The sequence below is a fragment of the Penicillium daleae genome (genome assembly GCF_028827525.1).
Source record: "Penicillium daleae strain IBT 16125 chromosome Unknown utg000006l_segment0_segment0, whole genome shotgun sequence".
Taxonomy (NCBI): domain Eukaryota; kingdom Fungi; phylum Ascomycota; class Eurotiomycetes; order Eurotiales; family Aspergillaceae; genus Penicillium; species Penicillium daleae.
Genome location: NW_026623154.1, coordinates 675688 through 688407, shown reverse-complemented (window position 1 = coordinate 688407; position 12720 = coordinate 675688). Strand labels below are relative to the sequence as shown.

General features: G+C 46.7%; 4 protein-coding genes across 4 annotated transcripts; 2 read left to right on the top strand and 2 right to left on the bottom strand.

The window, feature by feature from the left end:
- Positions 1-2281: 2281 nt before the first annotated feature.
- Positions 2282-4169, bottom strand: N7458_006027 (NAD-dependent epimerase/dehydratase family protein; the record flags this gene model as incomplete). The annotated part of the gene is made up of 9 exons (XM_056909409.1): positions 2282-2473; positions 2666-2822; positions 2913-3211; positions 3272-3375; positions 3424-3496; positions 3554-3670; positions 3727-3839; positions 3894-4075; positions 4129-4169. 9 exons carry the CDS (start codon positions 4167-4169, stop codon positions 2282-2284), a joined length of 1278 nt encoding a protein of 425 aa, XP_056765113.1.
- A 1033-nt stretch (positions 4170-5202) lies between these two features.
- Positions 5203-5448, top strand: N7458_006026 (uncharacterized protein; the record flags this gene model as incomplete). The annotated part of the gene is made up of 1 exon (XM_056909408.1): positions 5203-5448. One exon carries the CDS (start codon positions 5203-5205, stop codon positions 5446-5448), a length of 246 nt encoding a protein of 81 aa, XP_056765112.1.
- A 3068-nt stretch (positions 5449-8516) lies between these two features.
- On the bottom strand, positions 8517-9571 carry N7458_006025 (arylamine N-acetyltransferase family protein; the record flags this gene model as incomplete). The annotated part of the gene is made up of 2 exons (XM_056909407.1): positions 8517-9069; positions 9135-9571. 2 exons carry the CDS (start codon positions 9569-9571, stop codon positions 8517-8519), a joined length of 990 nt encoding a protein of 329 aa, XP_056765111.1.
- Positions 9572-10592: 1021 nt separating this feature from the next.
- On the top strand, positions 10593-12517 carry N7458_006024 (amino acid permease; the record flags this gene model as incomplete). The annotated part of the gene is given in 6 exon segments (XM_056909406.1): positions 10593-10817; positions 10880-10945; positions 10960-11509; positions 11564-11587; positions 11640-11962; positions 12050-12517. 6 exon segments carry the CDS (start codon positions 10593-10595, stop codon positions 12515-12517), a joined length of 1656 nt encoding a protein of 551 aa, XP_056765110.1.
- Between the last annotated feature and the right edge of the window lie 203 nt (positions 12518-12720).

Here is a 12720-nt window from a genome sequence, read left to right as displayed (position 1 = left end):
TGTTGGGAGGTTGTTGTTTTCGACAAGCATTATTAACGTCACGCCTTGGTGCCGATTGGTTTCGAGTTACTTGGATACCGAGACTCATGTTGTTGTGGGATAGAAGATTCCGGTAAAGCCTGTCTTCTTCTGATTTGGTTCATTGCGTGGCTTTCACGCTGCGTGCTTTCAATGCTCTTCCTTACATGAATTCGAAGATGAATTGGAAGCCATATTCTTTGCCAAATCCCAAACAATAATCCCTTCAGCCCTTGTACGGGATTCTCTTTTTTTTTCCATTGACATATTATCATCTTTTCGCTGTCGTCTCGGCACTCGTTGGGATATCACTACACCGAACCCTCGTCCGGCCACTATGGCGCCCCGGCGGAATCGCGGAACTCTGACCCTTATTTCGCTCTACTCTGGATATTATTCACTGTGACGGTGAGGAATGCGAATGCTCTGTCAGATCCCTGTCACTGTCATGGCATGGCATGACCAGGAAATGTCGTGGGACTTGTCTGCGGACATAGGAACCCGCGTATCGGACTGTAGCAGGAGATTGTTTGCAGGGAATTTCCTATGGCATTCTCCTCCCTCCCTTCACTTCAGCTACAGGTGTGGGTGCGACTGTGATACCGAAACCTAAGAACAAAACCCAGAAGCTTTACAGCATCTCTGCCTGATACTTCGATAGAGCTAATGACTCTAAAACTCACAACTGACGAATACTCCCGCCATATGCAGAACCCGGTCATTGTCGAGTATCGTCGACTGCGGCCTTTGCAAACTTGGAATGAGTCTTAAATCCAGCTGGGACTTCGGGTTTGTCTAGTTCTCCAACTTTGACATCTCTTCGACCCGTCACCATCAGTCCCTATCTGGTTAGGCAAGATGGTTGTGACCGAACATGATGGACTCCGAATGGCTAAAGAGAGATTCGGAAGTCACGACACCGACAGCATATATACCGGTGGATGCTTGTCCATGTGGTTCATTATGTATACATTCCCCACCCTATATGGTCAGTTTCGTTTCCCAGTCATTTGTGCAATTCATGTCTAATCCTGAATCAGCCTGGTCCACTACGAAACGTCGAAATTCCTCGCCGAAGCTCTAAATGCCTGCGGTGCATTGAGCACCACCAAGGTATCTGTTCCTCTAGAAATTGCCCACCGCAACCTCTCCTTCATCATTCGTGCAGCTCAAGGGGAGGATCCGAATCTGGATAGTCAACAAAACGCTTTTCGGTGTAGTTGGTCACCATGCACAGTCATAAGTGAGCGAAAGGCCCGAGTAAATGTGGGATCTGCATGATGGAGGCGACTTACGGTCCTCGAGCTTATAAGAATTATAGAAGGTATGTACCACCCCCTCTCACCGAAGCACGCTCGCTTACACTGACCGGGACTTCTCCTAATAAAGGTCCCCATTCATGTCGTTCTTCTCGACTCCTGACCGCCATCATGATAACCATATGTCTGTTGTGGACACAGGGTGTCGTTCATCGCAGGATGGAAACCAACCTATACATCTTTAGGAACCCTGCTAGAGAGCTATCATCAAAAGAAATCCCGTTTTTGGCGCAAAAATGTCCACGCTCCACAGCAAAGCTATCAACATACCACTAGGCCTGATACAATCCTTCAGGTTGAGAGACAGCCTATCGTTGCTTCTGAGAGCACTGTGTGGATTGCAAAACTGTCTGTCACGAGCTCGACTGCTCAGATAAACGATTAGTCTGCTGCTGGAAGGATGTCTGGTAGCATGTCAGCCTCAGAATTCATATCACATGGCCGACATGGTCCGGCTACTAGATTTCTGGGAAATTCCTATCTACAACTCGACGATGACCCAACTCGTCGATACAATTCCGCCAGGTACACCTCTGCCCCATTATCAGAGAATGCGGTGGTGTTCGACTATACACCACCTCTTTATGTCCCAAAATGGAAAGTTTCTCCGCACAGCGAGCCTCAGCCTAGCTTCATTGCACGCGGCAATGGAAAGTGACACCCGAGGAGCGCGTGCAGCTATTGTATTTCCCGGTGTTTCTACCTGTGTTGAAGGCAAAATCCATGAGCCTTACATCCTCTACGGAAAATACACAGTAAACGCCAAATGGAGCAGGGCCTGGTTCTACAGGAGGACATCCTCATCAACAAACCTCGAGGTTTTTGAAGATATGAAGAGAGACGATTGATACTCTCAGAAGGACTACTGACTCACACTATCAACCCGCGGTTAACAAAAAATGCTCCGAGAGATCACTCGTGTGCCACTATTGCGGGTATTGACATTATTTTAATGTGTTATGTTGCATCGACACTCTCTCGTCTTCTTTCTTGCCCTCCTTGAGACCTGTCTGCGCTGCGACATTGTTCTGCGTGTTTCCTGACCCAATTTGCATAATGAAAATCACCCAGAACACCGACGACTCAGTAGAGCGTGCATCGGGAAAGTTCGCATACGCAATCCTCCCCACGGATAGCTGTACAAAACGGAACTATTTATTTACCCACCACACCTTGAAATACACTACATTATAGTTAATTGACTTCTTGAAAGCTTCAATAATGTTCGTAATGCTCATGTTCATCATCGTAGCTTGAAGCAAGGCTCTATCGTATTGCAAATACTGACTGTCCCGCCTCCCACTGCCACCAAAACCTCACCCCCTTACTTGAGGTTGAGTCCTCAGAGAATCCAGGAGACTACTTTTGGGCATTCCCAACTCCAAATAGTCATCAATCTCCTGATCAATACTCTGCAGTAACCGCTCCCTATTCCAGACAGGCTTCCAACCGATCAGGTCTTTGTTCAAGCAAACGACCTTCGGACTGCACAAATCACTGGATTTAGCTTTCAACGCACAGAATACTTGGTACATGAAATGGCACTTGGAGATTGGAAAGTCGGGACTGGCTTACCTTGAATCCCATATGCTACGCGCAAATTTCACCGGAACTCCGAGGGCCTCTGCCGCGAATGAATCACTTGGCCATACTCTTGTGGTTGGCCCATCGACGAGTCCGCGTGCATGCATTGCTTCAGCTAAACGATCGAGAATATCCCACCACCGGACGGAGTGAGAGACAGTGAAATAATACCCGGACATACCGGCAGGGAGTGCTCGTTTTTGGAGGATTGCTTCGGTTAATTGGGCGTAGAAGGTGGTCAGGTCCGAGATGTGTGTTAAGACGACTTCCTGTGACGGAGATGAGTATATCTACGCGGAGCAGTAACACAGAGAAGTAGTCAGCCATGCGGCCGTGGAGGAAGAACTTACTCTGTCTTTTTCAAATCTGTATACTTGTCTATTCTTGATTGCGGCTTTGACGAGGGCGGGGATTTGTGGTGATAGTCGATTCCAGGTTCCGCTGCCTCGTCCATCTATATCATTGTTAGACGACTTTCACATTGAGCGGGTCCTCAACTCACGGAGCGTTGGAGGCATGACTATCAACCCAGTCAATCCGGCTGCTTGTGTTTGTTCGGCGACCAGGACGTCGACCTGTATCATTGATTAGCGGGGGCCTTCGAATGACGCGTTGGGTCTGAGAGAAATTACCTGCCTGACAATGTACGAGTCCGTACACTGCTTTTCAAGGAAATAGACCGGGTCAATATCTCGTACTAGTCCAAACGGCCAACCATTGTTATCGTCAAAAGCTGATAGCCCCGAAGTCTGTTCCAGAGTCAGAAATAGCCCTCTATTTCCAGGCCCGAGTGTGACGATCTTACATGAACGAAGAATGCTTTTTTCCCATTAGCCTCGCGACGCTTCTTCAGCGCTGTTATTAAGTTTTGCGCAACTTCTGGGTCTATTGAGGTTGCAGTATGGATGACAATGCTAACTAGAGGAACGAAGGATCAGTAGAGTACACCATGAATGCCATCCCCAAACTCACCGTCATTACGAATCATATATCCAGCCAAAGCATATGGATTACTCAGATCAATTTTGACGACAGTGACATCTAATGTCGACAAACTCTCAGCTTGCGTGTCTGACCGAACAGCAGCATGTATTCTGGCCGTCTCAAGGAGACCGCCCTTGTGGCGTGCAAAATCAGCGACGATAGATCCTCCACTGCATACGAAGACATTAGCTCGGCACTTATGCCTGAAAAGTGTAGCGCATACATATAGCCACATGCACCAGTAACTAAAATATTCGCACCCATGTTGATGTTTGGGTGGAGCAGGCGGCACGCCCAGTCGATGGACAGGCCAGCGCCCCTATCAAAGCGCCCAAGGGTCCTTTTGTTTGCAGCGGCCAGATGCCCGCTAAGGCCGAGATAGTAGATCCAGGCCCACTTTCAGTCTAGTTAGGTTATGAGACCGGCCCCGACGAAAGAAAGACTTCAGGAACGATTAATCTTGTTGGAGGTATCGCGACACGTTGCTTGGTTTCTTGTGTGGCGACATCAGTTCGGTAGCGGGCGGGGTAAGTTCATTGGGGAATTGGGGCCACGGTCAACCTTAATCGAGGCAGAGATTTGGGTTTAGGTGTCAAAGCGTACTACGTCACTGTCAAGTGCCCAACTACGGAGGACAATATGGTGTTCAGGGGTTTGCCGATCGTTCTTGTTCCTTAGTCCGGAGATCCCGATGAGAATAGAATACTGAAATATGCAGGCGAAGTACAGTGGAAAGATTGTCATAGATACAATTTTTCGAAGAACACTAGTTGACACGACTAACTGAGGATAAGTTTTAAATTTTTTTAGCTTGTGGTATTCTTTGTCCATGGCATTGACAACACAATAGCGGATGGAAGGTCGGAAATGGAGCGCTTTGTCGAGAAATTAGCCTCGGGCTTACCTACTTGGGCAGTCAGCTCACGCTTTGCCCACCCCACCCTCTCTGTTATATGGGATAACGTATACAGGACTCAAAGGTTTTGCCAAATTCCCGAGAGACTAGAGAGACTACTTCAATCCATTACCCCCGCGACTCTACTATCGTCTTGGGTTCCATGCCGGGTTTCTACATTGTTTGCTGTCGGGTTCGATGATAGAATCTTCGATCGTGGGAACTTATGGAAGTTATGGTCGCTTAGTCACCTGCCAGTTGACCAGGGAGATAACTATCTCATATATCCTTAAACTGCACTAAACCATGTCAGCTCTCCCCTGTTCCCGTTCCTCAGGATCTTCGTGCATACTCTGTTCCAAATTACTGCTAATATCAACCTCTTCTGTTAGTACTCCCAAAATGACACCCGACACTGATATGCTGAGATCGCTGGCAAGCCAGGCCAGGCAATTTCAGGAGAACTTGAAGGCGGCCAAGAAGAACCATGACCGTCATGTGAAGGTGACCCTGGAGTACATCGATGAGCTTCAGTCAATGATTCGCGTCGATAACACCGAGATTCGTGTGTGCGACGGCATGCCCAAACCGTTGATGGAAGATCCGAGGGCGCCCATACTCTCGCACAGTCCACCGTCAGCTCCATGACCACACAGGCTGGTACTACTGATACTGGGGTTTCGAAGGGGATGGCTGAATCATCATGATTATCGGCGGCTCCTAGTATAACTATTTCTCCGTTTGATTCTAGTCAAGGAGTAAGAATACAAAATACAGAATGGAAAGCTACCCCACACACATCCAGTGACAAAAGCCAAATAACGTTGCGAGGTTTTAGATACCGTAGGCCTTGACTTGATACCTTGGTGACTGCTGATACGTCTCTCTAAAATATCAACTCCGAGGTGGACGAAGACCCGATTGCCGGTAGGAAGACAGTATGGCCTAGGCTTTCATGACAAACGTCATTTCACGTGAGCGCTTACAGACATATACTAGAAAGGTAGCATGAGTCTTTCTTGGTTTGCTAAGGATCATGGTCTATGAAGATCGAGTTTCTATCACAAACAGTGCCCGGTTCTGTTCCCGCTTACTTCCGATACTATCTCATCGATAACCGACTCCGAAGATTTCCGATCCCTGGACTCATAATGAACACTCCAATGGTCGATCCTGTGAATATCTTTTGTGGAGTGAGGTTCTTTGAATGGCTCTACCGGAGCTGTAACCGCAAATGCTGCGGCTGATGTTCCCAAAACTTCGACCTCGTCCTCCATGTATCGAGATCGATTCGCTGACTCCTTTGCCCCACGACCAATGCTGACTAACGCATATGTATTGCCGGCTGAGTTACTTGAGCTTCCCCCAGTGTGGAATTTTCGTGAGACGTTAAGCATTCCACTCTGAAATGCGTCGAGGAAAGGTTTCAAACATGGAATGCAGGCCGTCACGAGACTTATGCAGAGGACACATTGGGAGGCAACGGTAGTTCGGTAGGCATACGAAGTCATATCTGCTGATGGTTGGCCTTGGTGCATAAAGGAAAGTCGGATTATGGTTGTGATGATCACACTGGGTGGAATGATTAGCTCTATGAAAATAATTGTGATTGCTTCGGAATTGAACATACAAACTGCGAAAGGCGAATGCGACTACCACGGTAACCTTCTTGTCGAAACTGATTTGGACGGGCATGACAATGTATAGTGGAAGTACACAGATTACCAATTCCGTAATAATATCTATCGGAGATATAGCGGCCCAGAAGACGAACTGTTTAGGAGACGATTATTAGTGCGAAGCTAGCTTTGATGTTGAGGTTGGTTCAAGGTTAAGCTTACAGCGTTGATGCAATGTTGATTTCCTAAATTCCAGGGACTGGAAATCCCGCATTTGAAAGATAAAGCAAAGAATACTGGAATTATCCAGCATACCACAAGTATTGACGACCAGAAGCATACCCTCTTGTGCGGTGTTTTGACACACAGTTTTTGCAAGAAGAGTAATACTGAACTCTTTGAGAGGGCTAGGCTGAGAACATAGAGCAGATCGGACGCGTAGAGGGTCTAGAAAGAGGTCTCAATGTCATTCAATGTAAAAAATACAGTATAAAGGTGGATTTTACCTTTTCTATTGCGCTTATTTCATCCGCAGCCAGATCCGTTTGTCGTTTTCCAAGGCCATGTTGTGTTCCCGCAAAGATAGTACAAGACTGAGCAATCCCGAAGACCTGTTTTCCTCGACTTCTCAGTCCATATTCATTGAACATCAGAAGGAAAAGCACCGAATACAACCAAAAATAACATACCGATGAAAGGACTACAATCCCATCATCCCAATGCAACGACCTGAGCATATACAGTCGAAAGGTAAGTCGAATGAGTACAGCCATTAGCATCATAACCAAAAGGTACAAAGTTGCGATCGCGATTTCGTCAACATGGTTGGCTGGGATTTGTGATGCAGGATAATTTGTGCGTGCATCGAGTCGATGCATTTGGAGGGTATGGTAAGGCCAGATGAGTCTTCCAAAATGAGTCAAGTTAAATATCCCCTGAGTCACATAGGAATCATTCGGTTGACATGAAGCAGTTCCACTGCGCGGATTATACGAAGATATGGGAAGCAATACAACCCTATGTATCAAACTGGGCTCCTTCAGGATCCCTGCTGCCACTTAACGCTGTTCGAAATAGCCATTGCATGGATAACTCTAAAATCCCGTGTCTGCCCCGTCCTAGGCACATAAATTTAGGGGGCCATTATCTACTACAAAATTTAGCATCACAGGCAACCATCTTTTTTGACCAAGACGTTCACGAGATGTTAATTTCTCTCTCGAACTATGTATTCCATATTGCCTTCTGATTAACGCTCGCCGTAACATTTTTCCGACTAATACTCAAAGGAATTCGCTAAGCAGGGGGTCGCCTGGCTAGCATAATTATTCAGATCCTTTTAAGGGTCCCTGACTAGAATGAGTATGCCCCTTGTAGCACTACCCCCTCATCTTAGCCCCAGTCTGCGAAAATCACTTGGACAGATCATAATTTTCAAGTGCCCAAAAGCATCTTGATCCTGAACCCACAGTCACCTATCACCTACTGTATTCTTTCTTTTCGCACTACGGAGGAGAGCATTTAATTTGATAGTATTCACATGACAAAATCAAAACAAGCCGTAGCTTATTCAAACTCCCATATCTTTGCAAGGCCCCTTACTCATGAACATTTACACATCGCAAATACAACGTCTAAAATTAGAGGGAAATGTATATTTGCTTTAACAGACAAAGTTCATGATATAGAGTAAAGATGTACAAACCTTGTTAGTAGTGCGTTTCGATGTAACCTCGCAAGGGTACCAAAATGCACCTAAAGCTTAGGCACATTAGGGTAGTTTTGTTGGCCGCGGGATCTACCGGGCTTACGAAACAGCCCCATCGCACCCCAAAACACAATCTCAGTCCCACCTAAGTTCAAGCATCAGGCTAGAGCCACGTACATACTTTAGTCTGTCTTGGTAAATTGAGGAGTACGTACACCAGTACCGTCAATTATTGTTTGTCCTTCCCGTAGCCCCGCGGGAAGAAAGAAAGTCTCGAGGCAACCCAATTGATACAGCGACCAATGAATGCTACTGATCAAAGTTCCTTCCGAATCTTGTTTATTCTGCGGCTAGTTCGCCCGAGAACTCTGAAGTGAGACACTAATAAACTATAGAATCTCCGAGCTGGTATGGCGGACACTTTCTCGGCCCGCCTTCGAGACAGGGATATTAAAGAATTTCGCTAGAGCAGCCACGCGCTCCTCGTCGGAGGTAAATGTTTCCAACACCTCGGACGTCGCTCCCAAACGACGCTTCAGCGTATTGTTGAACAGAGTTAGATCTCCAACGATTTTCTGACTCTCCTCATCCAAAAGCATCAGCACACATACGACGTGGAAGGTAAACCAGCTTTCCCGACTCGTGCTCATGTAGTAATTAATGATCGTGAAGTCCTCCGGAATGAACTCCGTCTCGGTAAAACAGTAGGCCTGGGTCCATGTTGCCCCTTCCCCATTGCATACCTCATACTGCCAAAGGGTTTGGTTCTTGCTAGTATGTTGAGGAATGGGGCCAGAGAGAAGCCGTCCAAACTGATCGCCAACATTGTGGAACTTAAATTCCCGCTGTAAAGGTATAGGTTGATGTGGCCCATTCGAGCCAAAGCCAACATCTATGAGATACTTTTGCTCCCCGATGGTAATAAGGTTGACCATATGGTTCCTAAGATTTGAGTTGTTAAATTTTGGTTTAGAGAATTATGTCGAGGGGAATAGAATTTGCCATACCACCCATCGTACTTCGGGCCTCTCCAGTTCCTTGACGCAGACATTGGCTGCACAGCTTCATTGACACGTCCTCCAACCGAGGTGACACTATATCCCAAGCTTCGTAAAACGGTTCCGAACAGGGTGTTATTCTCCATGCAATAACCGCCTCTACCAGTATTGGGATGCACAATCTTATCGAAGACCTCCTGGCTGTCTATGGAGATACTGCGGTGGGCGGAGTAATGCAAATTGAGGTTTTCAAAAGGGACGGCTGTGAGGTGATGGAGCTGCAACACTCCTAGAAAGACCCGAGCAGTGTCATGATCAATATCTGGGCCCTCTTTGATCACGAGGGATTCCCGATGATGTTGGGGCAAGTTGATTCGATCAAAATACTGGTTTATTTGCTCTTGCGAGTAAATAGGACGCATGAACAAATTGGTGCTAGAGCCCATATTGAGTCGTTGACAGACCCTGGATGTAATTGAACAAGAATATTTTGGGGAGATTCAGAAGCAAAATGAATGGCAGGCAAAATTGTGGGATTGTTGCTAGACCTCTTCCTTGTGCAGGGGGCCAAACTTTCTACCAAATAGCTTTTGAAAGGATTTTGATCCCTGTTATACCTTGTACGCCTGGTCCGCTTTATGGCCCCCATCTGTGCTGCGTGGCGAGGAAGGAGAACAGGGTTAATCCGTACAGGTTTCGCTGTAGGCCAGCCAACCAAAATCTTCTCTAGGTGGGGCTCTAGTGATCACCTCGAAATATGAAGAGGCTAAGCATTAATAAACACGGGCCTATGTAACTTCCGTGTGGCCTTCCGTCGTATTGTAATTGTCGGATCGACGGGGGTTCCGATTTACAGTGACACTGGCCCACCTATAACCCCCGCACTCATTGCACTCATTGGCTGCTTCTTAGAATGCGTTTCTACCCGATGCCCCCTTCCCCCAGAGGCTTTTGACTGACAGAATACTAGATCATAGAGTGTATTGAGCCAGTGTGTCCAACTTGCGAGTCATTGTACGGAGTACAGGGACTACGCATAAGTCTTGACACCCCTTAAAACCCACCAATCAAACCGCATACGGTGCAAATCCACCGCTTTGCATAAACTCGTAGCCAGTGTAGGTCAAGAAAGACTCCTGGTGCGCTTAGTTCCATGTATTCCAGAGATAACTCCGGGCTAGTGCTTCATGGATTGTAGCCGTCAATGCGTTCGCCCCCTTTTCATCAAAATCAATTCGTTTCACTCGAGACTAAATCATTAACGCAACCCCAAGCGAGCTAATCACTTCAAAGGACACTGTAGTAATGGATAAACTAAGGCAAGCTGATTTTATAGCCTAGCGTTGGGATCCAAAGTAATTCCTTCGTTGAATCAGTCTTTCTCCTTCTTTCTCATCTACCTCTCCCCTACCTCGTTAAACTTTACTGCGTATGATTTGTTAAAATCTTTACTTTAACAATTCCAATATGGCATTCAGAGATGGAGAATTGATAGTACAAGAGCTGGGTTCCAAGTCATACAAGCACCGTGATGATGAGGACCTGGCAAGGCATGGTAAGAAGCAGCGGTTCCAGGTATGGATGGTATCCTTAATATTCTTGCTTTGGAAGTGGGCTAAACAAAGGAAGAGGAACTTCGGTTTCTTGTCAATGTTAGGCTTTACAACTACGATGATGTGTACCTGGGAGGCAGTACTTTTGTGAGTTCCCGCGCTCGAATTACCCATTCTGCAGAAGCTAATGTATATCCACAGTGCCAATCCCACCGCGATGCTTCTCGGAGGCCCTGTGACACTGGTTTACGGATTCCTATTTTGTTGGTTCGGAGCTCTAGTTACAGCAGCCTCGTTGGCTGAGATGGCGTCAATGTGCGAAGCTCCTCGGTCTGATTGATCTGGTAACAAAGGCGAATGGAATCCACAGGGCGCCTACCTCATCCGGACAATATCACTGGGTAGCAATGCTTGCCCCCAAGAGCCAGGCAGTATTTCTAAGCTGGGTGACTGGGTGGCTTGACATGATAGGGTGGTGGGCAAATACTGCTGCAGGTGTATATTTTGGGGCCACGGTCACCCAGGGCCTTCTCGTTTTGAATTACCCGGATTATACATTTGAACGGTGGCACGGAACTTTGCTCATGTTCGCCGCATTGGCTGTCTGTGTTGTGATCAACTCTGTTGGATCAAAGTTTCTTCCTAGGGCAGAAGGTCTTATTCTGATCCTTCACGTCATGGGGTTCTTCGCTGTGCTTATTCCACTTGTATACATGGCACCACACCAAAATGCCGAGTTTGTATTCGGCTCTTTCATCAATAGCTCCGGGTGGAGTAACCCGGGTCTCACCTGGTTGATCGGTTTGATGGGAACAAATCTTCCATTCATCGGTATGATTTCACCCTTCCACATTTGGAAAATATATCTAACAGACAGTCCTGCAGGCTATGATGGCCCTTGTCATATGGGTAAGCATGCATTTTCGATCTCCTCTTCGGTCTTCTAACCAACCTACTATAGCCGAAGAAGTTGTCAACGCCTCAACAATCGTACCATGGTGCATGATTAGCACAATATTGCTAAACGGTGCTCTGGGGTTCGCTATTGTGCTTGCATTCCTTTTCTGCATTGGTGATATGTCGGTTTTGGAAAGCCCCACTGGGTACGATTTCATTGAGGTCTTTTTCAATGCCACAAAATCCCATGCAGGAACGTCTGTCATGACCGCTATTCCGATTGTGCTTGTAATATGTGCATCTTTCGGATTCCTAGCTTCTGCATCACGCCTTACATGGGCGTTCGCAAGAGATAAGGGGCTACCGTTTGCCGACTTTCTAGCCCATGTAACTATCTCCCTTTTCTTTCTTCTCTCGTTTACTTTTTTTACGCGTGAAATTAGAGCTGTTTCTAATTCCTCCAATTACCTATAGGTCAATTCAGGCTCCGGTCTGCCTATTCCTGCTGTTCTTCTCTGTGCCATTATCACGGGCTTGATTTGCGTCATCAATGTGGGATCGACCGCTGCGTTTAACGCTATTATTTCGCTTACTACGGCGGGTCTTTTTGCATCATATGAAATTGCAATCGTCCTCATGGTGATCAAGAAGATTAAGAACGAAAACATCCAATATGGACCCTGGATCCTTGGTCGATTCGGTATCATTATCAACATTTCCTCTATCTGTTTCTTGACCATCACGATCTTCTTCTCCTTCTTCCCGGCAAGTTTACCTGTTACACCGGAGAATATGAACTGGTCGGCCGTTGTATTTCTTGGTGAGCTCTCCCTCGGCCTGTTTTGGTACGCAGTGTGGGGGAGAAAGGTCTATCATGGCCCGATTGTTGAGACCGATGTGGTCCCAGTTGGCGGTGACTTTGCTTTTGGACTTCGGGGGTAGCGATAGAACTCTACTGGTGGGGCACTGAAACGCTGAGTTTATTTATCACTACTTTTTCTGTCACTACACATACAAATGCTAGTTGTAGATTGAGTATTGTGTGTGGTAGATTACATACAACTACTGTACATAGCCCTATGTTGGCTCGATCGAGTTTTTTTGTCCCAGCGAGTATCCAGATGGAAGGGAAACCAGTATAAATC